General features: G+C 47.5%; 2 protein-coding genes across 4 annotated transcripts in view; one reads left to right on the forward strand and one right to left on the reverse strand.

The window, feature by feature from the left end:
• The window catches only part of slc15a4 (solute carrier family 15 member 4), a 28,229-nt gene extending 21,885 nt beyond the window's left edge, over window positions 1-6,344 (reverse strand). Inside the window, exons 1-7 of one of the 3 annotated variants that reach the window (XM_023827016.2) lie at window positions 6,231-6,344; window positions 5,052-5,124; window positions 4,906-4,957; window positions 3,833-4,452; window positions 1,501-1,796; window positions 582-723; window positions 276-365 (exon numbers count right to left, since the gene is read on the reverse strand). In XM_023827016.2, coding sequence (XP_023682784.1) covers window positions 276-365; window positions 582-723; window positions 1,501-1,796; window positions 3,833-4,408 — 1,104 coding nt within the window. In that variant the 5' untranslated portion in view covers window positions 4,409-4,452; window positions 4,906-4,957; window positions 5,052-5,124; window positions 6,231-6,344. The other 2 variants (XM_023827015.2, XM_023827014.2) reach the window with 2 other exon arrangements.
• On the forward strand, window positions 5,179-27,007 carry glt1d1 (glycosyltransferase 1 domain containing 1). The gene is made up of 12 exons (XM_023827017.2): window positions 5,179-5,740; window positions 6,204-6,355; window positions 7,488-7,593; window positions 8,863-8,914; window positions 10,202-10,238; window positions 11,724-11,780; window positions 18,955-19,050; window positions 19,225-19,274; window positions 24,061-24,104; window positions 24,408-24,528; window positions 24,826-24,924; window positions 26,162-27,007. The coding sequence occupies exons 1-12, from the start codon at window positions 5,673-5,675 to the stop codon at window positions 26,306-26,308; spliced, it is 1,029 nt and encodes a 342-aa protein (XP_023682785.1). The 5' UTR covers window positions 5,179-5,672; the 3' UTR covers window positions 26,309-27,007.
• Window positions 27,008-27,962: the final 955 nt, after the last annotated feature.

Below are 27,962 nucleotides of genomic sequence, written 5' to 3' on the forward strand. Positions count from 1 at the left end.
TTACGAACCCTAACCCACACGGGATCAGGACAATCAGCAGCAGGTTTCTGACCTGTGATTATTGGCACAATCTGCAAAGCAGGATAAAGCTTTAATCCCTCAGGTTAACGCCCCTCCTTCCAGCTGTCGCGTCGGCTGGAGTCGCCATGGCAAAAAACGAAAGCTTGTAAAGCACAATCAAGGGAAGAGGGTAGCGTGCGAGCAGCCAGCAGAGTCACAGAAGCCCGGGCTTGTCACTGCCCTGGTTTAGATCAGAAAAGCTGCTCGTCTCCTACCTGGTTTGGGGTACTGCTGTTCGATGAGATATTCCAGGAAAACTCTGGGATCCTCAAGTGCAGGCTTTGCAGGATATATGTTGTCTGCATCTGTAGATGCAAGGATGGGATAAAAAATTAAAGGGCCACCACATCAGTCCTTTAAACAGACTCCACAAAACCTTTTCACTTTTTCCCCCCAACTATGACTCATATGCTTTTAAGCCATCAGCCGGACACATGCAGCTCTCCCAGGCAGGCAGTCATTTTGGCTTTGTAAGCTTTCTCCTTGCGAGTGCACACTGCACACGCCTAATGGAAACTCACCTGGAAGTACACAGTCCAGTAGGGGATGAGTGCCAAGAAGACGGGGATGATTTTTACCAGGGCCTTAAACTCCTCCACCTTCTCCTCCGAGAATGCCCCCCCGTAGGTCACTTTAGCGGTGTCCAGCAGCCGTGGTCTAGGACTTCATGTGGATGAAAGTAGCAAATCAATGTCATTTCCTCCACCCAGCCACTATGATTGAGCTGCGGCCCCCTGCTGCAGTTGTAATTGGGGGTAATAAAAGTCTGTGTGCCTCTGCTAAAAAATACAGCCATTTTAAATCGTGCACCGAGATAAAATGATCGATTTAATCTATGTGTTTCAGAATGCCCTGGCTTTAAAATATGCACCCTCGGCCCCAGCAGAAAAACTCTGTGTCAAAGGCTCCTCTCTGGAGGAAAAGCCTATTCAATCGGTTCCAGGATTGGACAAGTTAAAGTATTCAAAGTCAGGTTTCAAAAGGGTTCAGTTACTCCGGTCCAGAGTCAAACAATGACACTCAAAAATAACTTACTTTGTGAGTTGGGGGAGGGAACCGAATACAGAACACAGCAAAGGGGTCAAGGTGGGAGCTAAACTTGTGGAACATTCAAAGGCTACTGGCAATGCCCAGCTAACTAGTGAAAACTTGTCCTACTTAATCTCTGTTCAGTTTCAGGGGCATAAGATCATAGAGTCGTAGAAGAGATGTGGCAAAAGCCACACTTTCAGGCCACTGCTGCTACGTGTCTGACAGTCTACAGCTCATGGCCCAGCTAGTTACGGGCTCTGATATAATGTATAATGATATTTTTTTTTAAAACTGTGCTACACAGAGTTAAGTTTAAATCGATGGACAGTAAAATTATTCTAACAGCATCTTTAACGGTGGCCCAGGGTAACTGATGCGGCAAGCCTGGGGCTGATAGATCTTACGCACCGGAGTAGATGTGGCTCCTTGGGCCTACGGGATGAGCAGCAAACGAAACTGAGGATCTTGAACATGTCGGTGAAGGCACTGCCATCAGCCGGCTTGGTGATGAAGACGGTGCGCCCCAGGAGGAAGACCAGGAGGGACACGCCCAAGCATACAGCTGGGATGATATAACCCAACTTGAAACTAATGTTTTGCTGGATGTAGGCCACACCACCCAGAGATAAGATGGCTCCCAGGTTGATGCACCAGTAGAACCAATTGAAGAACCGCCGCGTTGCCTCCGGTCCTCTGTCTTTTACCTGCCAGTCAACAAAAATTACCACCACCATCATCATCATCATCATCATCTAGGATATGATTACTAATGCCACAGGCCATAAAATTGTTATTTGAACAAACTCAGTACATTACCGGTGTTCAACCATTTTTAGATTCAAGTTACTGTTTACAAGGAGTCAATGAGGTGGGTGGGGGTAGGGTGGGGGGGGGGGGGCTTGGTAAATTTTTGAGGGACGGGGTGGGGATGTCCCTGCAACAGAAGATGTTGCAATTAACTGGGAATGATAGTTGAATCAGTCAATTAAACATGGTTCAAATGCCAACAATGTACTTCTGGAGAAAAAAAAGGCACAAGGGAATCGAATGTTTACAGTTACCATCAATAATGACCAATAATGTATTGCAAAAATATGCATAGATGAAGAATTTTCACAAAGAACTCATCTCATCATATTATACTGCAAAGTAAAAGACTGTTTTAAAACAGTACCACGAGATGGACAAAGACATGCAAAAAAATTCCAACCCAGCAGTAAACAGTAATCAAACAGTAATCAAAAAAGGCTGATTTTGAGTTAACCGATTCTCAGTAAAAGAATTTGTCAGGCAAGGCCCTTATTGTCCTTTCCTACACTGTTTGTAACAATACCTCAATTTTGGAAAAACACAACTTCAGGCAAAATCTGAATTCTGATAATTTCATAGTTTGCAAATATATAACAATTTAAAGCAAATGCTGTAAATTAGGACACAGCTTAACTTGTGCATAGGTTTTGAATGCTTCCCTAGTGTTGCATGGACTCCCTCCCACAGACATAAAATCCTGTCTTAGATAAGTTGTTGGAAGATGGATGGGTAATTCTGACATCTTGTGGGGTTAAATAACAAACGAGTCATCATCTCTCCTAATGCTTTCTGACTCATCAAAAAACAGAGGGCTTTCAAAATATTCCCTAATTAACTAAGCCTGGCATATTTGTGATTTAGTTTAACATGAGCCTTCTGAAAATATGTTAGATGCAACAAATGTGAACCAAAGTTCTCCGAGTGTGAAATATGGAGATCAACACTGACTTGTTCTTCATTTAAAAGTGTGAGATTGAGGTTTTGAATCATGCCCACCGAAACGACAGCCGCATGCAGCGAGTTCTGCAGTGGAGGCAGATGTCCGTTTACTGACAGCTTTCATGAATTCACAGACTGGGTTATCATCCAGTCCCCAAGACCCATACAGAACAAGGCATGACTAGGGTGTCGACCATTATTGTGTTTCTCAGAACTGTTAAATCAATAGATTCCTGCAAGCCTTTAGATTGAAGAAATTTATAAATTTACGCCACATCTACAGCCATTCAGAATTAAATTTCATTTCCAGAGATAGTATCAACTGCCTTGTGAAGCAGAACAGAAGACGACAGATGCCCCATCCTGGCAATGTCGGGTTACTGAAAGTACAGTTTGACTCTGTTCAAACAGCCAGTGACCCTGGTACAGCAATATAAGGCCAAACAAATCCAGTTAGGGAAATGGATACTATATTTAAAAATACTTAAGTACAAAAGCCCACACGCACAGGCCCAAAAAAACAGCCATCAGGCCAAGATTTCCTTAAACTGGCATATTAGTATATTAAAGCCACAGTCTCTTCAATCTGCTGTATGTCATACACAAGGTTTGGTGTGAGTCCTCGTGGGGCTTCTTCACTACATCGATAAATAATTTAAAAAAAACTCACAGCCTTAATCATACTAAAAGCCTGGACTCCTCCAGAAAGTGTCAGTAGTGAAAGCCTGCAGTTATACAATCTGAGACACAGTAGTTTTGCATCCAGTGCTCTTTTATTGTTGTTGTTATTTTGGTGTTTAGATGCTGCTTTTGACCAAGAGACTTAACACAGACTCAACATAGTGCAATATTTTAATGTAAAAGTATTTCTCAAAGGTACAAGAACAGCACATATTCCAGGGCCTGAAATCTTCAAGTCTGCATCCTTAATCATCAACCCTGAACCATTATAGGTAGTGTCAGCCCCGCCCACCCACTCCCCGGGTCCTACCTGATCAGCCCCAAATGGAGTGATGTTCGATTTCACCGTCCCAACGCCCAAGGCGATGAGGACCAGGCCACTGTATACCACGGTCCCACAGTAAGGAGCGCGAGTGGGACAGGACACATTGCTGGGTAGCGTGCCGTTGAAACTCAGGCACTCCGGGGGCTGCACGGGGAAGGCCATTTCTTCCCCACACAGGGCAGTCTGGGATCCTTCATCCGCCACAAAGGGGAAGAAGAGAATGCCAGCCAGGTACAGAACCAGGCTGACCGCAATGGTCCAAAACTTGCTGAGGCAGGCATCCGCCAACCAGCCCCCAAACGGGGAGATTAGGTAGGTGACCCCCATGAAGACTAGGGGCGCCTGGCTCGCCTGCGTCCCCTCCCAGTAGAAGGGCTTGCTGTTTAGGAAGAGCACCAAGTTCGAGGTGATGCTGTAGAAGGCTACTCGCTCCAGGGACTCAGCCAGCAGGATGGCAGCACAGGCCAGCCTCCTGCCTTGGAAGATGGACCCCGGAGCTCTGCTGGCAGTCCCTGACCCCTCCAAGAGGGGAGTCGTCTCGCCCACCTCCCTGCTCGCCATGAGGAACCAGGCTTATGCAACCACCCTGAGGAGAATATTAAACCCTACAAAATAGAGAAGGATTAGCGATGGTATTTTGTGGAAATGAAGGGGAAAAAAACACAAAACTAAGTCAGTCGTTTAGTTTCAACAACTTTTTCCACCCAGCGGAAAACTTGTGATAGTCAACAAAGCTCAAAACATTTCGATAACGGAGCGACACCACACATACACCTTTAATTACGTATGTGCCTTGCTTTTAAGTGATATTATATGGTAATAGTATACAGACCCATTTTCAAGAGGCATATGATGTCTGACAGATATAAACGGTTACTCATAACGCTCCATGAATGTTTAATGTAACAACTGAACATCTAGTTTAATATAAACACACATGTCCGCAAAAGTAACGCATGCTGACAACGTATATATATTTAAACTAAAACGTTGATATTAGCTTGTTAGCTACCGAAAGCATAGACAGCCTAATCTACTAAACACCGAAGGTTGGTTACCTTTTATTCAGCGTCTCCTCCACAGCTATTCACCGTCGTTTCCCGACCATTCCTGTGGGTACGCGAATTATTATCAGCTTATACTTCAGAAGTCAAAGCAAAGTTTCCTCACTTCCACATAACACGCTCCTGAAATAAAAACTTACAGTTAGTCACAGTACTGCCGCGTGACTTCGATAACAACCCCATTCCTCCTGGCATCCGATTGGACAGAGGCGCCTACATCGACGGTTTCAATTGGGCAAATCACAAGTCAATCAGCCATTGCGAATACTTCCTGGATAGAACAACAACATTGACAATCACAAAAGGAATGGCATAAATTGTGTATATAGCTAACAATCTGAACCGACAAGCTTTGCATTTTGCATGGTTTTGGATTAAGCATTATCTATAAATTTTAACACGTTAGGTAGATGCGTTTTTGCCATATTACTAGACAAATGCCTGCAGCTGTACAACAATAACTCCACAGAATCGGCTTAATAGTGGCGGTACCCAGTAATGTGCTGTGGTACTGCTACATTCAGATTCAGCCGCTGTTGTTTCTAAGTAATATGTGCACTAGTCGCATTAGCAGACACGGTATTTGATGGAAATGCTACATGCTCCGTCCATGTTTCCTGGGGAGGACTTTTAACGTCGCAAAGCAAACATCATGAGGGCGAAAGTTACCGGTGGTTGCTCACCACCGCAGTAATTCACATACCTTTAAACAGCTTGAAGGCATATATTAGTTGCTTTTAATTCTTTCTCTATGTATCGATATGAAACTGCTTTTTCTGGCCTGCCTTAGTCCACAAACGGGAAACTGTACTACTGCGGAAAGGATCAGGTACGAACAGTAATCGTTTCTTATACATTACATTGTCGTTGAGTAGTTGGATTAATAAAATCCTATCCTGTTTCGTTATCTTAAAGCTTAACTCCCCCGCACCACTCCCACTAAGATATATCCCATAAATCGATATGAAATATTGTACTTCGGTTTGTATTACACGAGGCAAATTTTGCAGGATGTTTGTGCTTTCAACAGTAATTAAAGTCAGGTTCGGCTACAGCTTTTGGTCCTGACTGATGGCCGGAATACTACTGACAGATTAAGTTATTCAGATCCGTGGAGTATGAAAGCAAACAGCCAGATCAAAAGAAAATGAGCACCACTTAAAGGAAATGCGAAGCATCAATTGTGTCTGTCGATTTACGGGGGTAGGGCATTGGTAGAGCGTCTGTGACACTTACTGTGAACTATGTGCATTTTCATTTAAATCTCTTCTTAACTCATATCTGCATTTCAGAGGACACATAGAGTCGGCAGGGCACACCTGTGTTCTCCGAGATGTCGCAGATTTCAAGTCCCCGGGCGATGTGGAGGCGCTGATGAAACGGGAGCCACCTTGCGAGGGCGTGCTGGCCATTCACCTGTATAAAGGAGGCCAGTTTCTCTTAGGTGAAATCTCACCCCGTCCCCTTCACTTTTCAACCGTTTGATCTTTACGCTATCAGATGCATTCCAAAACAGGAGCGCAGACACGCCTGCAACTTCTTATGCTTAATCCCCTTATTTTAGTGTGGTGTGTTTTAATTTTTTATGATCGTAAAAAACTTGGGGCGTATGTAAAGTTTGAACCAGTGTAAGTAATTTGCATGCCAATTTATGATGTTCTAGCAATATTTTGTTTTCATTTTCATAAAGACTTTTATTTGTATGGATATCATAAATATAAGTCATTAGCAACAACTCAGCAGACTCTGCTAATGAAAGAAACTTGCACAATATTAAGTTCAGTGTTCAACAAAGGGATAAAAACCTCTTAGCAGTAAGCAGTACCTCATCCATATTCCATATTTACACCATTCTCATATAAAATGTTGGCTTGTTATAAGTCAGAAACTCTCATAAGCAGTTGAATTAATGCAGAAAAACTAACAGCATCATAATAATAAGATGCTAAAATATCCATGACCATGACGCTTTCAGAATAAACAACGAGTACGATATATCAAGATCTAGACAATGCAAATATAACTTCTTCCGATGTCACTGGCCAGGTTTGTGTGTGTGTGTGTGTGTGTGTGTGTGTGTGTGTATACATGGGGGGGGGGGGGGTGTTAAACTATGCTGTGCAGAATAGGAAAGGCAAGCATCCTTTGGCGAAGGAGATTATGTCAGTTCGATGCCTCCTATTCCAGAAAGTACATCGGGACATTGTGAGTAGATTGGGTGATGTTTCCATCTGGTCCCCTGTATAACATTACACTGATTGGGACAGTGTGTCTCTCTGTGGGTTAGGAGTCTGTGCCCATGATCGGAAGGTTGCTGGTTCAAATCCCATGGCCGGCAGAGTGATTGGGCCCTTTGAACCAATCCCATAGCCTACATTGCTCCGGAGACCTGCTGACCGTGATTTTGCAATTGTGTGTCACTTCGGATAAAAACTTCTGCTAGATAATGATCATTCCGTCAGGAAGAAAAATATATGTGATTCACGCTATTCAACTACTGATGGCAGTGCTGCAGCTTTCTTACTGGCAACTAGAGGGCAGTCACATGAACTCACCGCCTGTTCCTGTCGCACCAGGATGCCAGGCGCCCTTCGGGGTCATTTTCGGTGGGACGGACCTCAACGAGGACGTAAAGGACAACAAGAAGCTAGCTGTTATGGAGCAGGTTCTGAAAAAAGCCAGGTGATGACACCAGCCTTCCCACCAAACTGGAGATAAGCGGCTATGTTTTATTCAGAACCGGAACGGGTATGCAATGCTTGTTATGACTCCATATACCCACAACCATTCATTTAAAAGGATGATATTGAAGAATAATTCAAGCATAAACACATCACATGTAAATACATGGAACATCCTGTTACGATTCTCCACATCATTTTATTGGAACATTGTATTGGATAGGAGATAAATGGGTGGGTGGTATTGTTTTTTTTTATTAATTGATGATAGGACTTCCTTACATATGGCTGTTTTTCTTATCAAAACAAAGCACAGATTCCTCTAAATTTCTAGATGTGTTACTCACTGGGATCCTTTTTGTCAGTGGTACGATCCCCTCAAACACTAATGCCTGGTGTTGACATTAATAAAAAGCAGAGCTTGCATAGCTGCTGTAAGCTGGGTGAAGGAGTGTCCTTGAGGCACAGGGTATTGCTGGGAAGATGAAAACGGCGGATTAGAGGGAACCTCCGCGGACGGGGCTCGCAGGGGCCAGATTACACAGCGTGAAATGGCATGAGGTGGTGATACTGTCAATGCCACCGCCGTCCGTGACTCTGTCCCGGCGAAGCCCTGCCCTCCTGCAGCCAGTCTGGCATTGGAGCTTTTCTCCAGAGAGGCCTGCACTGGGCTCCCCACCCCGTTTCCTAGCCCAGCAGTGTGTTAGCATTAGCACTGTTTTTAGCCTGTCGTGTTTCGCCTACCCGTAGGCGGCTGTCTGATGTGCATATGGGCAAAGCCTTGTCTTCAAGTGTAACTGGGAGGAGGTCTTAGGATACGGTGTCTTAACATCAAATGGCTGTCATCTCCCCCCAACTCCACCCCGCCTCCCCTCCCATATCTTCAGCACATACCTGAAATCTGTCCTAAAATGTGCATCTTGTCCACCCTGACTGTAGGCTGGGGGGTGGGGGTGGTCACTTTTTCATTCAGGACTCCAACTTGCCTCAAAAACTCTGAGAAATATGTCACCAAAGTCCCCCCACTACAAACACATCCAAATATCAGACAACAGTGAGGACCCAGTCAAACCGCCTTTCATCTGTCTTTTGATTTTCTGCACCGATTCCCATCTTGTTGCCATAGTTGTTTGGGTGAGAAAGCAGGGCACCAAACTCAGATGCTGTCTGTGTCTCAGAATCACAGCTTTGCTGAATGGTGGGTGGGGGTGGGGGGGTCACCCAGCCGCTGTGCCCCATTTTCAGACCTTTTTTCCTCTTTTAAATGCAGGTTTGCTGTTGCATTCTCTCACAAGCTAAAAGAAGTGGCTGAATTGCTTTGGGTAGGACCTGTTTGTCTTTTTTTGTGACATTTCTATGATAACACTAATGCTGAGCACAGTAAACATTTCGATTGTTAGCTCTAGGCAAACATTCTTAGTTTTATTCACAACAGAACGATCGATTAAAATATCACAGTAGGTCTTGGTAGCCTCCTCTTCATTTTAGTCTTGCAGTCCGCCAACAAATGTGCCAGTTAATAAGTTCATTCAGAGTGGAACTGAAATTGTGGACATGTGAATCTGACCTAGAGGAAATAAAAATCCCAGCCTTACGTGTAGATTTTGCACTAAGCTCTGATCTAAAAATCAATCGGTTATTCCAGCAATTTAAGAAAATTGCAGTTGGATTTGTTGAAGCATCCCCTGACAAACTGGAAAACGAGCTGGGAAAGTGCTTTAAGGAGAGCGGGAAGTCCTTCAGACGGAAATATGATTGCAATCCGAGTGGCGGCTCAGTCATGCGAGGCCATGAAGACCCGGCGGCGGCATGTAAAGACAGCAGGTTGCTGCGGCGGCCGTAAACAGCGTGGACGGGCGGCGCATCGGAAATCGCTACATCCCGCTAAGTCCCATAACGGCGAGGCATTAAAATGTTGTCGATCACATTTCTGCGCTTCCCGTCCATCTCCGCTGTCACCATGCCGTCACTTTCATTTGATCATACGATCTTTCACATTCCGTCAGTCAGATTTTACTTATTAAAGCGCATGTGTAAGAGCAAGTTGCAGTGTCATTTCCTCTGAGAAGTTTCTGGAAAAATAAAGTCCACTTTGCAAGAAAAACGGATCGTTATTCAATAACCTCCCCAAAGATAGCAGTGCAGTAGTGAATCTATAAAATACGACCAACTTAAATTGATTTAAACAATTATTTTGTGGGTAATCGTTTAATAGTATCAATAAAACAACAGCCGCTTAGCTCGCCCAATATACTTTTATTGTGGGGGAGTAAAGCATATCGTAAATCTCTGAGACTATTTTCACAAATTTAAGTGTGTGTGGCACTCGGCATTCAAGACAGTGATTTTGTAAATATATTTTCTAATAGAGTATAAATACGTCAGCTGATATAACATGGACAAGTGGAAAGGGGTCTTTCCAAGGGTTTACTATTTCAGCCCTAGACGAAGAATTGATAGACGAATCTCAGACTTTAAGGATTGTACAGTTGAATTTTAAAAAGCTACGCATTTTTCGTAAAAGTGCAGAGAAGGAAAAGCCTCTGCCCCTTGCAGTGTGCACCATGGGAATGTTAACCACTGTTTTGCAACGTCTTGTATCTTTCAAGCCGACCCAGAGCAGTAGAGTCCATGTCCACCCACAAGGTAACCACATCAACTGGCTGTTTCTGCTGCTTGCCTCTGGCTGGGAATGACCGAGTCTCTGCATGGGGGTCTTTCTGCTGTGGTATTTGGGGGGGGGGGGGGGGATGCAGGGTCTGAAATGTGTTTGTAGTTTGCTGTATTGATGTGATTCACTGTACTTGCTGGCTGGGAGACTGTAGCATTGCAGGAAAGTGGTTTTTAAAGGCAGTGGGCGAGCATGTGGCCAAAGGTGCACATGTAGCAAGCATGTAAATATTGTAATAATGATGTAATGTGTCGCATCACACCCATGTAAAGCACCTTGGGGTGACTCTTGTGAAAAGCGCTATTTAGAATTGAATTGAATGACACAGAATGTAAATAATGCCACTTGTCTTGCTGACATTGTCTTGTCAGGTGCTGCCCCCTCCAGTCTGACCTGTTCACCTCTGTGCCGCTGCTGCCCGCTGCTTTAGACCTCTGCTTGCTCACATCTACACTGGTCTTAGGAAGACCTGAAGCTGCTTGCCTTTGTACTTGGGTCTTGGGTGTCACATGACTGTATGAAGGACAACAGTCCTTGACCAGGGAGTGCTGTGTGAGCCTTACCATGTGCCATCCGTTGCCCTTTGAGGTGAAACCATTGCAACATGGAGATGCTGATGAATCGGCATAGTGGGTGTTTCTCAATACCAAGAACACAAAGATTGTACTTATGGTCTTAGCATGACCGGTCTTACTAATTTCCCTCCTAAGAACAAACTTGGGGCATAATGAATCATGGGATTGGTCTCTTTTGCAACCGTATCCTTGATATTTGGGGCGGGGCAAGAATGACATCTGAGGATTTTTACCGTCCTTCGTACTTCTGTTCTTAGTATTGGAACTGCTCTTTGACAATGGAAAATGACGTAAAGCAAGTACACGAGAACACAAGTACAGGCAAGTACGCATATTGAGAAGCACCCAGAGACAGGAAGCAGGTTAAGGCACTTCATGGGCATGGAGCAGTAAGCTCTTTAAAATGGGGTCTCAGACCCAGTGCACGCAGGGGCCTTGGGCATGCGGGGGTGCTGGTTTAGCTGCGCCTCTTTAGTGCAGCTAATTGGATACATCATTGATGGGCATGACACCTCCCACGAAGATGGCAGCCCTTTGCACACTAATCCTAGCACTGTAAGCTGGGCTGTGTTCTGGGAGATGTGCGACTGCATGATCCAGTTGCTCCCCATGGGGTAGATCTGATACTGGCCTGGGGCAATAGGGCCCATTTGCTTCTCCTCAAGGTCGGGGTCACAGATGATAGACAGGATGACCTTCTGGCGGGATCTAGAAATGTCAGGACATGGTAATTGCATGAACCTGCCCCATTCTGGTGGTGTGTCTATTCCACCAGCTGACGTGAGGGTGCCCCGGCGGTGGCGTGCGACCCCAGCTGCATGATGGGACTCATGGCATGTGGCCGAGGACACCACCTGCTAAGCCCTGTTTCTCTCGTCGTTCCAGGGGTGGAGACCAGGGTGGCCATGGGGTTCAACTGGGACGACTTCCTGAGGAGTGCAGGTACCGTGAGGTCATCAGACCCTCTGTGGGGTGTGCCATCCAGCTCAGGCTGGTCTGCCACACTCCCTCACTGATGGGTTGGGATGGAGATCATCTGCTGTCCTGTGTCTTGATCAGATGATGCTGTTGGGGTCAGTACCAGCAGCTCTTTTCTGGGTTGTAAAATTTCCTCGTTAGACTTGGATGTTGACACATTAGCACCCCCTGTCTGTCGGGACAGAAAGTACCAGCTCGTCATTCAAAAACCTCCCTCAACTTTGATGATCGAATCGAGCACCAAAGAGGCATCATTATATCACAGCATGGAAGTGCAGAGAATCAAGGCATTAATAACCCTGCCCAACTGCAGAACGTCCCTCTTCCCAGTGCGGATAAATCTGATCGCTGCCTGTGGACAGACACTTCATGATAAACATTGTTTGGAAAACTCTTTGTGATGGGGCCTTAAAAATGCCCCCCCCCCACACCAGTCTATTAAAGACTCACTTTGCTATTGTTCTGGTCTCATAGAAATGGTGTAAAATAATTCACCGCGGGAACTGGCAGACCTTCCACTTCCTCTTTGGAACCACAAGTCAGGATTCGGCGGGACGGAGTGCCGTCGTCATCGTCTTCCATCGCATTCTTTCCGCTTCCCCAGACGGAGACACTTTTTATCCACTCTTACATGATTAGTTTTTATTGGTGGCTGATGTTCTGTATCGCTCTCCAGATTAGTTGCGGTATTTACTGGCGAGAATGGCGCCAAAGCAGAGACCCCCCCCCAAGCCAGCCAGCGAGAAACCCACCCACCCAGCCAGCAAATTGTTAATACTCAGCCCCCTTTGGGTTGCTTTCTTTACGCGTGTCAGACGGCACGGAGGAGCGGAGTGTCTCGGCCTTGTCGGCAGCCGTGCCAAACAGCGACCTCTTCCCCGGCTTCCCTCGTTTCTCGTTTCACTAGGAAGTCTTCCTTATGCCTTTTTTTTTTAACAAAAGCATTTATTTAATTGAAATAGAGCTGCTCTCCTTTATATTTTCGTTGCTTGTTCCATCTGCCACTCTGTCGCAAATCTCTTTTGAATCGCTATAAATCTGAGTCTCGCAAAACCCCCCCCAGCTGCAGATTTGTCCACGATGTGCACTTGCTTGTTGTGCACTGGCCGAGCGCATGGGGGACCCTGCATTACCACGGAAACTGTAAGGTTCCAGGACAGAACCCTGAAGGGAATTACCCAGTTGAACCAATCATATTTCAAATGAGGCTGTCGTTGCCATAGGTTCAGTCTTGACTAGAAGGTATTGTGTGCAAGCTGGGTAATGCATAGTAATTTTTAAGAATTTGACTCCAGAGACCATGAAATTAAGAAGCTCTCTTTGCAAGACTGCAGGTGGAAAAAATAAGCCTGTAATTTGACCCCGTTGTGTCATGTTTGTAATATTTTTCGATCTACTGTGACAACCACAAGCACCGGAGCCAGTTGTTTGATTAGGAATTCCGTCCATTAGGATGTATACACCAAAATCCACTGCTCTGAGAGGATGTGAGACAGATCATTTGGGGTTTGCAAATCATGGCGAGCAGGACCAGGATGGCAGGGCGATGCACAATCATTGTCACAGCAACAACCGCCAGCTGTTCAGCTGTTCGCGGAAAGCTCTCAGCGGGAGACTGATGCATGGATGTACGTATGCCTTGTTTATTGCACGTAATAATGATCACTGAAGCTGGTGGACAGGGTCAAATGCAGGCTGCTTCGTGCCAGATCCCCACAGAGTTGAAGCAATTAGCACCGTTGCTGTCTGCCTATCAGTCACTGTGACAGCACTCACAACTTCCATTTAACTTTTGCTGCATGTTCGCGAAAACGCCGAGCATGCAATCGCACCTCCATCGCCGGATACTGAACTCGCGCTCTCCGATTTGCCCGCTGTCCTCGGCCGCTCTCCTTCCCACACGCATCAGGGATTCGTCCCGGATTTTCAGTCTTCGGGTCGCCGCAGGATCCGGGCCGGGATCCCATTTCCGATCGCAGGTCACGCAGGGCACGGGCTCGCACACATACTCACGTCTGTTTTGCTCAAGGCGTGGTTATTTTTGTTGTTAATTATTTACAGGCCTTTGTGTTTTAGTATTCATTTATTCATTTATTTCTGGCAGGGATTGCATCTCGAGTGTCCTGATTTATTATCTAATTACAATAATATAATTTGTTTTTTTTTTAAAGAAAAACAAAAGGGGGATACAGTTATTCTCTTAAAACACAAAGGACCCTGGATATCTTGTCGCACATCTTTTGTCCCCCATTTCAAACCAGTGACTACTGCTTGCAGGTCCGGTCTATTTTAAAACCTTGAGAATTCTTCCGAACAGTGACAAGTCACATTAATTGGCTAATTATTAGTAATGCCAGCTTGGTGAGGGCTGGCGTTCAATCCCTGGTGCTCATGGTTTGTTCCTTAGGGTGTGGGCGAGACACTGGGGATGATGGGAAGCGGACACACCAGTGGAGGGTGGTGTTCTTGTTAGTTCAGGAGACATGCCTCTCTGAGATCAAACATTCAGGAACAAAAGAGAGGTTCCTGGTACACGGGGGTGTGAGACGGACGGGTACTTCGTCCCAATCGAGTTTTTCAACAGAAAGAGAGGTATCATTTCCAGCTCGCTCGCTCTCTCCTTTGTCCTTGTTCTCCTATTCCATTCGTTCTGGATTTCTCAGCCCCTTTGATGGGCTTTATGTTCATAGCTTTTGGGTGTAAGGCAGAGCATAGGTAATTACTCACCCGAATTACTCTGCATGTCACTCCCCTTCAGGTGAATTTTCACTTTCTCTTTATACATATCGAATAATACTATTGCATTTTCAAGCACCTACGCATTCTCCAAAAAATGAAGAAAAAAAAATCTCAAAAGTTTTGAGGAGTCTGTAATCCTGGGGGCTGTTTTTGAGGAGGGATAAGCAACCCAGCCCACCCCCCCCTCCAATGCCCCAAGACACTTTTAGCGCCACCTTTCTGGGTCCCCGTCGTACGTGACGATGGTCATCGAACTTCTTAGATGCGAGCTACGAGCACTTCACGGCTGATTGGCGGGGTCTACTGGCAGATGGCGACGTAACAGATGCTGCTGATTGGCGGGGGAGGGGAGGGCCTTGGAATCATCTTAACACCCCCTCCCCATTTACCGCGCCCCTGCACTTATGCTGGTCCTGTTTGTTTATCCAGCCCACTGCCCATTGCTTAAGTGGCCCAGATATTTAATGCACTTTATACCTACGCTTATCTAAAGTGCTATAGAATCTGTTGAAAGTTAGCCAGAGTAGCCACAATCTAAAGACATGCTTTGGCATAAAAGGTGATTAGGTAGATTAAGAAATAAAGAGGGAAGATTATAGTAGAAATGCGTGCGTATGACGCATGGTTGCCAGGAAACCGAGTCTGACATGCTGGTATAAAACGGAGAGAGCAGGAGTTGCAGGAGCCACATCGTAACTGGATGGAACAGGAGACCTCGGAAGGAGGTCCCTCCTCTCCCCACTCAAGGTGCCGGCTTGACGGTGTGAGATTATTCACTTGATCGTCCTTATCCACTCGGTATTTCATGGCTTTGGGGGTCATTAATATGATTACCACCTATATGATTAATTTATGGGTGGTGGGTGGGCAGCGCTGTTTGAATGCCACCCCCGCTTTGTAACTATGCATGTTCTCCCTATGCTGTGGCATTCATGCCTCAATGCAAAGGCAGGCAGGAAAGCATGCCCTGAAATGCCCAGGGTGGGTCATGGTGAGATGGTGTCATGTGACAGACTGGCATCCTGCTTGCAGTTGTACTCCTGCCTTGTGGTCTGTGCTTCATGGGCTCTTATCCTGTGCTGGGTTAGGAGTTGGAAGCTGGATGAATGATTTATTTAAAGACCACTGCACTGGTCAGTGTAAATATCAGACAGACTTTGCTTGTAGATCAGTGATGGAAAATGAGAACCGTGTGACTCTTTTTCTTTTGTATCAAGCAGCAAAAAAAGTTGTAGCATTATGTGTTAGATTTCCTTTGCCGTAATTGACACCATGTGATTATTGCACGTGCAGACATGGCGATGACGATGCTGAAGTGATATATCGTGCAGCTCCACTGTGGGACCAGTCATGAAACCTAGCACATGACTCCGAGTCCCGTCCCCTTGACATTACCAAGAATGGGCTCTGTGGCTCATTCATGATGCATGTGTCACCGCAGAAACATTACTTCTGCTATCGGTAATAGAACTTCCCGTTTCGCCACTGACACAATATCTGCCCTGGCTTGACAGAAAGTTTCCATTGATGACTGGACTCATCTGTGCTGATACAGTGTACATACCTAGTTGATGACTCAGTACTAATTAAATACTACAAGCCAGCTCTTAACTACAGGGATTACATCCAATAGTATGTATCACCATTTGATTTATTAGCAGACAAAATTCCTTTTTTAGTAATTTTAGGAAGGACACAATGTAAAACATGATGGTTTTAATAACTACAGCTTTACACGTATATGAAAGCAACTGTCAGATCAGTTCAATCTGCGTATTATAATCTCTTTCCTGACATTTTTGGCTGCTTTGAATTGTTAGAGAAAAAAGCTAATTGATTTCTGGAACGAAAAGTAGTTAGACAAATTAATCTAAATCATTTCTATAATGTTAGCCATTATACATACAGGGAAAGGTTGAGTCTCCTAAGCAGTCTGTGACAAACCAGGGTTTAAACAGGCCTTACTGATCATCGTTCGACCATCGTGGGCCGTTCTGTGCTGAGCATGAGTCAGCGCTGCTCTGCAGGCCCTTGCTGAAGATCCCCGCAAGCGGCATATAGTTTAATAGACCGGTAATGAGATTAAACGCATGTGAGCTAGCAGCTGCAGTTGGGATACGTCCAGCATTTTAAACATGGCTCCTTATTGCTACAGCTCCTCTTATCCTATCGAGAAAGCCAGTGTCGCTTCACTAGCGTTAGTGCGCGGCTGTCGTGAGTTAGCCTGCGCGTCGGAATGGGAGCTGAAGTTTGTGTGTGACGGTGAAGGCATTGGGAATGGCCGGTAGGCCCAGCTGGCCCCCATAACAGGTGGACCTATTAAAAACATGACGTCATTTGCCCCGCCCCCTCATGAACACCATGTGTCCAGTCCATAGCTCAGTCTACTTTTAGAGAATGTTTCTAAATTTGACTTGTTTACCAAACTTTCATCCTGACAGTCTGACAGCCCTAAGGTGTTACAGTGTGTTTTTACGCAACTAATTCAATCCTAAAGTGCCTCTGCTCAGAAAAGCATCAGCAGTGCTGTAGGTTCAGGCCCCCAGTCACCGCAGAGGGGAACAGTGGTATTGGATCTTTTGGGGTAATGGATGTCCGATACAGTCCTCTGCAAAACAAGGAAAGGTGCATCTCTGTCCCGCTAATACTGTTGTATTAACCGTGCTGCAGAACTTAAACTGGCTGAGTAGTAAATTATACTGAAACAGCACCTCTCAAAGAGCAATAGAAAGTGTCACCAAAAAGGCTTTAGAAAATGGATCAGTTGACTAGGGCAGTGGGAGTGGGGCTGGTAATTCACACTGTCCGCCCGTGTGCTTTCTGTCTCCTCTGTTCGCATCTAGCCGTTTAGTCCATTTCTCCCCTTAAGTGGTCTGTAAATGTGGTGTTTCACACGTCACCCACCCGCCAGCGTGGCGTTTTGGTGCTAAGTGCAACATCCATGTCTGTGTCATAAGTTTCATAAGAGATTGACTGTCACGGTCCTTATGAGGTGGGCAGCATGTTGCCTCATTCCACTGGCGTTGTGGGTTCGAATTCCACTCCCCCTCCGTGCAGGTGCTGTAACTTCCAGATACCAAAGTTTTTTCCCACTGTCCAAAAACATGCTTTTAAGTGAATTGGTGTCTCAGAATTGTCCATAGTGTGTGAGTTTAAAAATGAGACAAAATACACCAATTTGGTGATGTCATACAATGAAGACTGTGATTGGCTAAAGAAGTGAAACGCATGCCCCTCCCTTGTTGATCTAGGGACACATCGAACTCCATAAAATCAGGTTGTCCTGCTGAAAGATGTGCCTTTCTCCTCTAATGGGCTCATGGGCGATGTTAGAGGTGAACTCACCTGATGTTTGGCCGGTAGTCTGTTGCTGAATGAAATGTGTCCTCCATATCTGGCAGCACTCTCCAGCTTCCAGTTCGGCTTCCGCTCCATTTTTACTACATTTTTGGTGCACTTGGAGCTACAGGGCATGCAGCTCTGTTTCTGATAATCCCCCCGGAAAGAGGATCGGGCCCCTAAGCGGCCCTGACCCTCTAAATCGTATCCCTGCTTTAGCTGTTAGTGACAGGGTCTTATCTGCTTGGCAGACGTGGCTGGCTGCAGGGGCCACGCAGGGGCCCGTCCAGGAAGGGATTTCACACAGAACCAGATGATCAGTTAAAGTGCAGATTTCTCTGTCAGTGGTCCAGTGAGTTGAGATTGGGACTGTCTGTGAGGAATATGAATCAGTGGGAACTATTTGCATTCATTTGTGATACAAGGGCCACCCCCAAGGTACAAAAAGATAATTACTTTCGGCAGATAGAAGCAGGCGGTATGTTTAAGGAGTATGTCATTCCATCCATCCATCCATCCATCCATCCATCCATCCATCCTTTTAATCATTTTTCATAACTGTTTATCCATTGAGGGTTTACTATGAGCTTGGAGCCTGTTCCTCAAGGCTGGGACAGAGGACAGCAGTCCAGTGCAGAGCACATGCACTCACACACGCTCGTTTAGAGACACGGTATTGCTGGACTGTAGATGGAGACCCATGTAATTTGCACAAAGGACATGCAGACTGTACACACGCAGTTGTGCGGATCCCTGGTCCTGGACACACACACAACTGCAGCGACACCCTCGGAGCCACTGTGCCACATGGCACCAGTGATATGCCTGGAAAATCGCCGGTTTGAGTCCCGGTAGAGCCCATCTGCTGTATGCGTATTTTTCAGCAGCCCAGGTGTCTGAAGGGGCACGCTGAAAAACGACTAGCGATGTAACTTCCTCGCTGTGAGTGTGGCTGATAAGCGGCTTCATTTACATACAGGGTGTAGTTACCGGCCTCCCCTGCATAGCAGAGGCGATACTCCATCTGCTGCCGCTGAGTTTGCTTCCCCGCTGTGTTCAGGGGTGAGCGCCATCGCCGAGGACCTGCGCGTCTTCCTGCTCGTCTGCGGCCTGCGGAGGGTGAAGGACCCACTCTACCTGCTGGAGGCCTTCTCCGGTGAGGTCGCCGGCCCAGCGGTGTGGGTCTGCAGGGGTCCCTGGGCCGTGCCTGGGTAGCCTGTGATTGTGTGAGGAACAGATGGCCCGATGAAGAGGCCTGAAATGGACCCGAGGCTCCCAGCGGCTCTGGATTTTCATTTTTATTCTTCATTTTTTTATTTTTCTTTCACAGAGTGGCACGCCCAGGATCAGTCGGTGATCCTCATCATCATCGGGCCGAAGGTGAGTCGCAGCCGAAGGCCATCTCCCACCTGGGGGTGTGGTCCAAACACGGGGCGTGCTCATTGGCCTGGGCCCGACGTGGGTGGGAGGGCAGGAGGACGGCACGATTCTTACGCGTGGCAGATGTTTGCGCGCGATAACGAGGCCTCAGCGCATCTGGGAGAGCCGGCCCAACGATGCGCCGACGCAGGCGGCCCCCGCCAACCCTAGAAAGGCTGCGGGCGGGTCCCGGTGGCCTGCTGGTCAACGATAACGAGGAGGCGGGGCCTGCGAGGGCTGTTTCAGACCTGTGCGGCTGCCCACACTGCTGCTTCATTTCCACGCTCTAGACGGGTCGGGGGAAAGCAGAGAACGGGCACATGTCTGCCAGCTCTGTGTTTGATCAAAGCATGTTCACACTGTCATCCGGTCCAGGGTGTAACCCTGGCCCTGTGCTCTGTGCTGCCTGGGACAGGCTCCAGACCCCCCGTACGCCCCCCCCCCCCAGCGACCCTGACCAGAATAAGTGGCTGGAAGAGGAACAAATGATCACGCTGCTTTATGTTTGCTAAGCTGACACTGTCATTTAGAGCAGCGTTTCTCAAACCGGCCCTTGGGGACCTCCAGACGGTCTAGGTTTTTGCTCTCTCCCAAATCCCCGGGAGTTAGGAGGGAGCAGAAACATGGACCGGTTTGAGAAACGCTGGTTTAGAGTACATGTACATTCTACATTTTACTTTTGTATCTATTTAGCAAACACTTTTGTGCTGCAGCGATGCAGCAGTTAGAGGTCAAGGGCCAGTAACCTTCCGATCACAGGCACAGTAGCTCACCCCACTGAGACACTCTCCGCCCCCAGTAATGCATAAGGCACTATTATAATAGGGATATATATATATTTGTATTTCATTTGGCTGGCACAGATCCGCATGATACAGGGTTGGGGGGTGGAATGAGTTTTTTTTTGTGCTTTAACAAACAGAGAGGACAGCAGATAGAAAACAGCACGAATCGGGTCTGCAAATGGGTCATAACCGCTGAGGCTGGGTGATTATGTTTATTTAGCAACCTGTTAGAAAAGTAGGGTTATGTTAGCAACCTCAGAAAGTAGGGTCGGTCAGTCCCTTGAGCAGTTGGGGGTTATGCGCCTCGCTCAAGGACCCAGTGGTGAAATCACTCTGCCAATACTGGGATTTGACCCGACGACCTTCCGATCCCAGCCAGCGTCCCAACCTGCTGAGTCACACACCAGTCACCTGCCTGGGATGAGAATAAAGGAGAAAACGCACGACTGTTTTATATCATTTGCAACTGGCAGGTGACGCAGGTGACAGTGAGATCAATGGAATATGGAGAATATCTCCCCTTAACTGTTCTGGGGGGTATATGGGCAGGTGACGAAAACCGGCGAATCGCTTTTGATGCCTTTAGTGGAAAAGATGCAACAAACCGTGGGGACAAGCAGAGACTTTGCTGGGGCCCAGGTTCACGAACACTGACTTACAGCTCGCCTGGAATGACAAGGAGTTCGTGAATTTCCCCGCCGTTTTTGCGTAGGTCACGAATTCAACCCGCTCCCCGGAAAAAGCCGGAAGCCCCGCATGCTCTGATTCCTCGGTGTGTCCCGAGATCCCTCTCCCCCGCCCCGTAAAAAAAAAAAAACCCTTCCAAAGTAACCGGGAAAAAAACGAAGGAGACGGATGCTGCGCCTGGAATGATGGGTTCTGCATGCTGAGCACTCGGAGAAACAGCCTGCTTTCCATTTAAAGTATTGGATTCGCCTTTCCTGCTTACACATCGATCCCCCGAATGGCTCCGACGTGGGGTGGGAGTCTGTCAGAGCGGAGACTCTGGGTCTGCGCTGCTCCCACTGCACTTTCGTTAATGCATGGCTTTTTTTTTGTTTGTTTACTTAGATTGATTCTTTCGTTTGGAGAAGCGTCTTTTTATTTACTGTCTGTGAATTCAGGAATGTGGGACACACACCCACCCCAAGCCTCATCCCCATGCTATGTCTGCGTCACCCCACTCTTTCTGTACCCACTGCATTCTGTGCTGCTCGTTGCCATGATGATGCCAAACTGGCATCATCTCCCAAGGGTCTCCCTCCAGTGCTGCACTGGCATTATTCCTCTATCCAGAGAAAGTGGCCAGTCATAGAAATCAGGTCTAGGATCTACTGATGGGATGTCAATGCATCATAGGACATGCACATGCACACACACACACACACGCATACCCAAAGACACAGATAGAGAGACACCAGGGGCCTGTATCACGAAGCAGGATTTGTTACTTAGCTGGATAACTTGTCAGATTTAAGGTGTCCCAGTTTCAGTGGGATTTATTTTTCTTCACTTACATCTAGCCTGGACTACCTGAAATCCGACAAGTTATCCGGCTAAGCAACAGATCCTGCTTGGTGATACAGACCCCAGTTTGCACTGTGTGAGGAGCTCGCGGGAGGGCCAATTTTAATCAACATATACAATTTCAGAATATATGTAAGTGAATGTATATAAGTGCATGTAACTATTTCAGTTTTTTGTAATACATTTAGCCCATTTTTTCCTCATGCTCATTTTAATGTTTTACTATCTGGAAAAAAATCTGTCTATTTCTGGTTGAAATGAAATCATCTTTCCATTTTCTGAGCCTTTTCCCAGGTGTGGGTGTCTGGCATTTATAACCATGGTTGTGTTGTAAAACACCATAGTCTAATACAGGAACTGAGCTGCGCAGTGTGCAGTGTGATGTCAAATTACAGTGCAGATAAAGTCCAGATAAGCCCAGCCAGGAGCACAGACAGGCTCGTGGGGGCTTTTCTGTTAAAGGATGGAACTCTCGCACTGCAATTAATCTGATTGGGAAGCAGCCAGTCCCTGACCCTGATTTTTGAGAATAGAGCCTGGGGGGTGGGCAGGGTAGATGGAGGAAAGAGGCATAGTTAGATGCCCTCCGAAATCCCCCCCCCCCCCCCCCTCAAGTGAGACAGGGAGGATGATTGACCCCAAAGTGCAGCGGCAGTTGGTTTACAAAGGTGTAACATTATCGGTGTAAAAAACCCCCTAAAAATCACTAACGGCGACTCTTCTGAAGAAGTCTTGGCATTTTACTCTGCTGCAAATTTACATGATTCAGACACAGCACAGGTCATGCTGCCGTTTCAGTTTTTTTTTTTTTTTTTTTTTTTTTTAGTTTTTTCTGAGAATTACCTTTTGAAACATTTCCCTCTCAGCCTGCTTAGCTTTTCTGAGAGGCTTTAACAAGAAAAAATAGCCAGGCCGTGATCTTTAAGTGCAGTCAAAGGTATCGGGTATCATCTGCTAAAATAATAGACACATTTTGAGGCTGAAAACGCCGTGCGTGGGACATTCACCGAAGATCAAAATTGCATATAAGTGGGAGAAATCATATCACCGTTGCAGCGATTTTTGTTAATGTCCAGCAGAGGCGAGTGGGTGGACGTGGGCTTTGGGGGTGTCGCTATGCCAACGGCCCTTCCATCGGTTCGGCGAGTGCCGATCTGGGCACGTGGCTGGAACGGCGAAGCTGCAGAGGTTGCTGCATGTGAATGATAATAGATTAGGGGAGGTAATTGGATTGCCACGCAGTGTCTGCGTCGAGTGGCGTCACTGAGACCTGGAGGCAGATCTCTGCCGTTGTAACAAGCCGCATATCACGGGGCGCCATCAACAGGAAGTGAGAAACGGCGGTCCCCAGGCGTGCTCAGGTGTCAGGATGATGGGGTTTTCATTCTGGTGGGCTGAACGCAGCGGCCTGAACGTCCCTGTGCTGGCTGCACGTCTCTCAGGCCACCCGGCTGACAGGTTTTATTTACCACTGTGCTCACAGCACCTCCTGGCAGCCACAGGAAGTCCAGGATCTAATGATCATCTATGCAAGGGTGCCTGGTGAAGGAACTGAATGTCACTTAGAATGGGAAGTGTCTGTTGTGTCCTTGGCTGAGATTTGTGCCCCGCATTGTTTCAGTGAAAATTGCCCAGCTGGGTAAATTAGTGAAGGAAACCGCTGCCCTGTGGGCGTGGCACTGCCTTCCTGTGGGCGTGGCACTGCCTCCCTGTGGGCGTGGCACTGCCTCCCTGTGAGCGTGGCACTGCCTCCCTGTGGGCGTGGCACTGCCTCCCTGTGGGCGTGGCACTGCCTCCCTGTGGGCGTGGCACTGCCTCCCTGTGGGTGTGGCACTGCTTCCCTGTGGGCGTGGCACTGCCTTCCTGTGGGCTTGGCACTGCCTCCCTGTGGGCGTGGCACTGCCTCCCTGTGGGCGTGGCACTGCTTCCCTGTGGGCGTGGCACTGCCTCCCTGTGGGCGTGGCACTGCCTTCCTGTGGGCGTGGCACTGCTTCCCTGTGGGCATGGCACTGCCTTCCTGTGGGCTTGGCACTGCCTCCCTGTGGGTGTGGCACTGCCTTCCTGTGGGCGACCCGCAGATCTGCAGGTAGCGGTACTAGGAGACCCCAGTGGAGTGGCGGGTCCTGGCAAGGCCCAGATGGACAGATGCCTGGGGCGGCATCTTCAGAAGCCCCCCCCCCGCACGTTTGATAACCGTTTAATTGCCATTGCTGGAAGTGATGCTTGGTTGGGCTTCGACTGCCACTGATGCAGAGAGTGGAAATGGCACCCAGAAGGGGGTGGGGGGAAAAAGTATGTTGGGTCACAGCCCGATGGGTCACATCCCCCCTGAGGTGTGTGGCCGAGCGACTCCGTCATGCCGAGTCACAGGGGGCCGGAGATGAAAGTCACACCGGCCACATGTGTGATAAGTGACCCTCCCCATCTCCTTTCAGGTCGATCCCGTGTTTGCTGGGGAAGTAGAAGAGAGCCTCAGGAGGTAAAAACCCCCCATTTGTTCTCTTCATCAGTTTGTGCCACTAAAGGTTGGCGGTCTAAGAAAAAGAAAACAGTCCATGTTCCCACCAGGTGTATTTTTAGGCTGTGTGAGATCCGCCAGGGGAGTTGCGGTACCTGCTTAACGCGAGCTCCATTCCGTGGGTGGTGAAGCAGATATGGAACAACATTCAGTGTTTGGCCTCCATTTCGTTATAGAGTCGCGAACACACGGGTAACAGTGAGCCCCCCCACCGCCCACGCACACAGAAACACTCGTGTCTCTGACGTCACACGTGGCTCACAGGTCCACGGGCGTCTTCCTGGCTGAAGAGAGGAGTCAGGAGGAGCTGCACGCCGCCCTGAGAAGGTCCTTCGCCCTGGTCAACAGCTCCGTCTCCGAGGGAATGTCGGCAGCCATCTTGGAGGTTCCTTCTCCGTCACTGTTTGTTTTTCTCACCTCTTTTTCTCATACAGCCTAGAGGGAGATGTGCCGGCACCCTTTCTCATATCGGCGGCCCCTACGTGTCCTCAAAGCTGCCCAAAAAGGGTTTTATCGGTTTGGTCTAAATCCTTTGCCGCAGACGTCCCCGGGGCTGATGGGAAATGCGTCCCCGCTGCCCGTGTCTCTATCTGGCCCTTTTTTATTATGGGAATTAGCAGCCAGTGAGCCTCTCTGCTTGGGTTTATCAGCCCTGACGCTTTTTTGATGCCGTCCCCTCCAGGCCATGGACCTCGAGGTGCCCGTGGTGGCCAGGGACGTGCCGGGAAACGCCGCCATCGTGCGCCATGAGGGCACCGGCCTGCTTTACTCCACCCCCCAGGTATGATGGGTGTCCTGTGTGTCGCGTACCACCAGCCCCTGACACAATTATACACACACACACACGCGCGCGAGAGAAGACGACCTATAGCATTCTGCAGGACATGTATCATCGGGGCTTATTGACTCACGCTCTCTTCATTTTCACATTGTTGTGCCTCACATAGCCTTCATTTTCACATTGTTGTGCCTCACATAGCCTTCATTTTCACATTGTTGTGCCTCACATAGCCTTCATTTTTACATTGCTGTGACTCACACAGTCTCTGGCTTCATTTTTTATACTGCTGAGACTAATGTAGTCTGTCTTAATTTTTACACTGGTGTAACTCATGCAGTCTCAGTCTTCATTTTAACACTGCAGTGACTCGTGCAGTCTGTCATCAGTTTTGTACCACTGTGACTCAGAGAGTTTATTTTCTGACACACCACGGATTCAGGGTACGTCCTTTTCCGGTTTTCTCGAGTTATACAATACAGCAGATTTATGTGATTGCAGGACTGTACAAAGCCTGAATACTAAAATAAAGCCTAAAAACTTCAAGAAAATAACTTTTGTGGCTTTAAATATCTAGACTCTTCAGAGGCAGCGTCTGTCACATGACAGACTAACAGGTAAACCCCTGTATTCGCCCTGAGCATCACGGTCAGTTTGTATGTGTATCATGACTGGCGAGTTTGCCCTCAGTAAACCTTGCATCTGTCATCCTTACACTTACAGCATTCATACACCCTGACAATCACTGAAACGATCTGGCACCCACCCCAGGGAGCAGCTGGTCGCTCACTTGCGATTTATATCCAGAAGCCTTTCGTCTGACGTCCCCTACTCACTGTGCCATCCCGACTGCTAATGTAAATGTTCTCCAGGGGTCGTATTTAGCTCATTTAGCTGGCGTGATGCTGCTACTGCGTGCACAGCAGCAGGCCCGGAGCAGGGGAAAGGCCCCAAGCCAGAATGCGGGGCTACTGAGCTGCCTGACAACGGACATGTGCTTCCTGTAGAGAATCCTAATCCGGTCCTTGGGGGCCCGTAGGCAGTCCATGTTTTTGCAGGGGTGGCGAGGAAGCAAAAATGTGCACTGTCTGGCAGGGAGCTGGCTGCGAGCAAAAACTTGGACTCTCTGTGGGTCCCTGAGGACCGGGAAATGCACATCAGCACTAATGCGGGCAGCCTGCGGAGCGTGATGCAGGATACCTGACAGGCACCTGTTGCTCTGCACCCCCTTCCTCCCCAGGAGTTTGTGGCCCTGTCGCAGAGACTTCTGGGAGACCGGCGGCTGGCGGAGCACATGGTGCGGAACGCAAAGCGTTACGTGTCGGAGTACCACAGCTCGCTCGCCGAAAGGACGGCCTACCAGCGGCTGGTGGAACTTCTCCACTGAGCCAAAGACCCCCCCTTCCCTACTTGCCATCAAGACCCAGAGCTACAGGAGTGTGGGAAAATCAGCTGCCCATATGACTGACCTTTTAACCTCACTTAACCCCCCCCCACCCCCCCAAATCCCCAGTCTCCTTAAGCCAAGCCTAACATAGGGTGGGGGACTGACTGCTGATTGTCCAGCTACTTTGTTTAATCTTGGGGAGAGTTTACAAACATAAACAGGATCCAACCCTTAAGGACCAACACGAGAAGATTGGATGCATTCAGTCTAGACCACACGGGTTCTCTAAACTGTGACGGCTTCATCCCGAAGGTTATCTCATCTCAGGGGGACTCGGCAGCATCATTAATGACACACCCCCCCAACCCCTCTAATAAATTTGATCTGTTATACACATTTTCCACTGAGCAACTCAAAACGATATTTCGGTTTGGAAAATGGAACGCTACTATAGCATATAAATCTGAACAGCAGGAAGGGGAATTGGACAGTGGCGATTTTAATGATTACAAACATTTCTACTAGGGAGTATGTGTATATTTTTGCAGACACCAAGATATCACTGTTTACTTTTAAAAAGCAGATTTAAGTGACGCTCCGGTGAATCACTCTTTTCCTTATTTTGAACTGAACTTTGTTATTCAGTCTTCATGGTTTATCAGCTATTTCTATTCTGCAATTTATAAATATTTAAATTGACGAGATTGTGTGCAGGAATTTCTTGTGTTCGGTTGTTCTTGCACAGTGCGTGTGCTTATAAGCCATATGGATCGGAAATACCAGTGGTGTCCAGATTCAAAATGCCAGCTGTCAGTTCGACACAGTGGTCTGTCATGCATTTGCTGTTTGGGCTGGACTGGTGAGAGCAGCATTTGTAGTCACACCAGCAGCCATGTAAGGTGAGGAAAAGGTCCATCCATCCATCCATCCGTACTATTATCCAGGTCATGGTGTGTCAATAGCGCATGATATTGGATGCTTCCTGATTTCATTCTGTGTTTTTTTTTCTTAAAAAGGAGCAGATTAGGACATCATGCCGCTTCGTGACATTTTGAGAGCAGCACGGCGTCTCAAATGGTAATGATCGATATCAGGATGCTCTGGAAGATGAAGTACATGATTTTAAAAAGAAAAAAGCTTTATACACTTACACGAAAGAGCACCAGTGTTAATTAAGAATGAAGCTTTCATGATGGTCTAACAGCAGAATGTACCGACATCATAACTTTTATGTTGGGCTTCAGCGTGAAAGGCTACTGTGTGGTGCAATCAAACAAATGACAAGCGATGAGCACGGTCTAAGCCCCGCTGGGGGCCACGGGGGGGGGGGGGGGGAGGAGTGAAATAACAGACTCCTTACTAGCTGTGAGCAGGACCGGACACTGGGGGGTAAATCAGACGAACGGCAAGGCATGGGACTGCAGAATATACCAAAGAAATGAGAACCTGTAGTGTTCCGTACTGCATGCTGTTTCATATTCTGCTGCTCCCCCTCTGATCTTCCATGCACATGAGAAAACTGCATTTTCTCCAGCTAAAAACAGCCCCCCATGGCTACCCTTATGCTCATATTCCTCTCCTGCTCACATCCTTTTTGATGTTATTTTATTTACTTTTTACTAATCTAATTCTGGCTTCTTATGTAACGACATGC

The sequence above is a fragment of the Paramormyrops kingsleyae genome, chromosome 2, assembly GCF_048594095.1.
Source record: "Paramormyrops kingsleyae isolate MSU_618 chromosome 2, PKINGS_0.4, whole genome shotgun sequence".
Taxonomy (NCBI): domain Eukaryota; kingdom Metazoa; phylum Chordata; class Actinopteri; order Osteoglossiformes; family Mormyridae; genus Paramormyrops; species Paramormyrops kingsleyae.

Bases quoted from the DNA above. Each gene is read 5' to 3' on its own strand.
- glt1d1 (XM_023827017.2), top strand. From the start codon at position 5,673: ATGAAACTGCTTTTTCTGGCCTGCCTTAGTCCACAAACGGGAAACTGT. The intron at 10,239-11,723 runs GTAACCACATCA...TCGTCGTTCCAG, and splicing joins AGTCCATGTCCACCCACAAG to GGGTGGAGACCAGGGTGGCC. The intron at 24,925-26,161 runs GTATGATGGGTG...CTTCCTCCCCAG, and splicing joins TGCTTTACTCCACCCCCCAG to GAGTTTGTGGCCCTGTCGCA.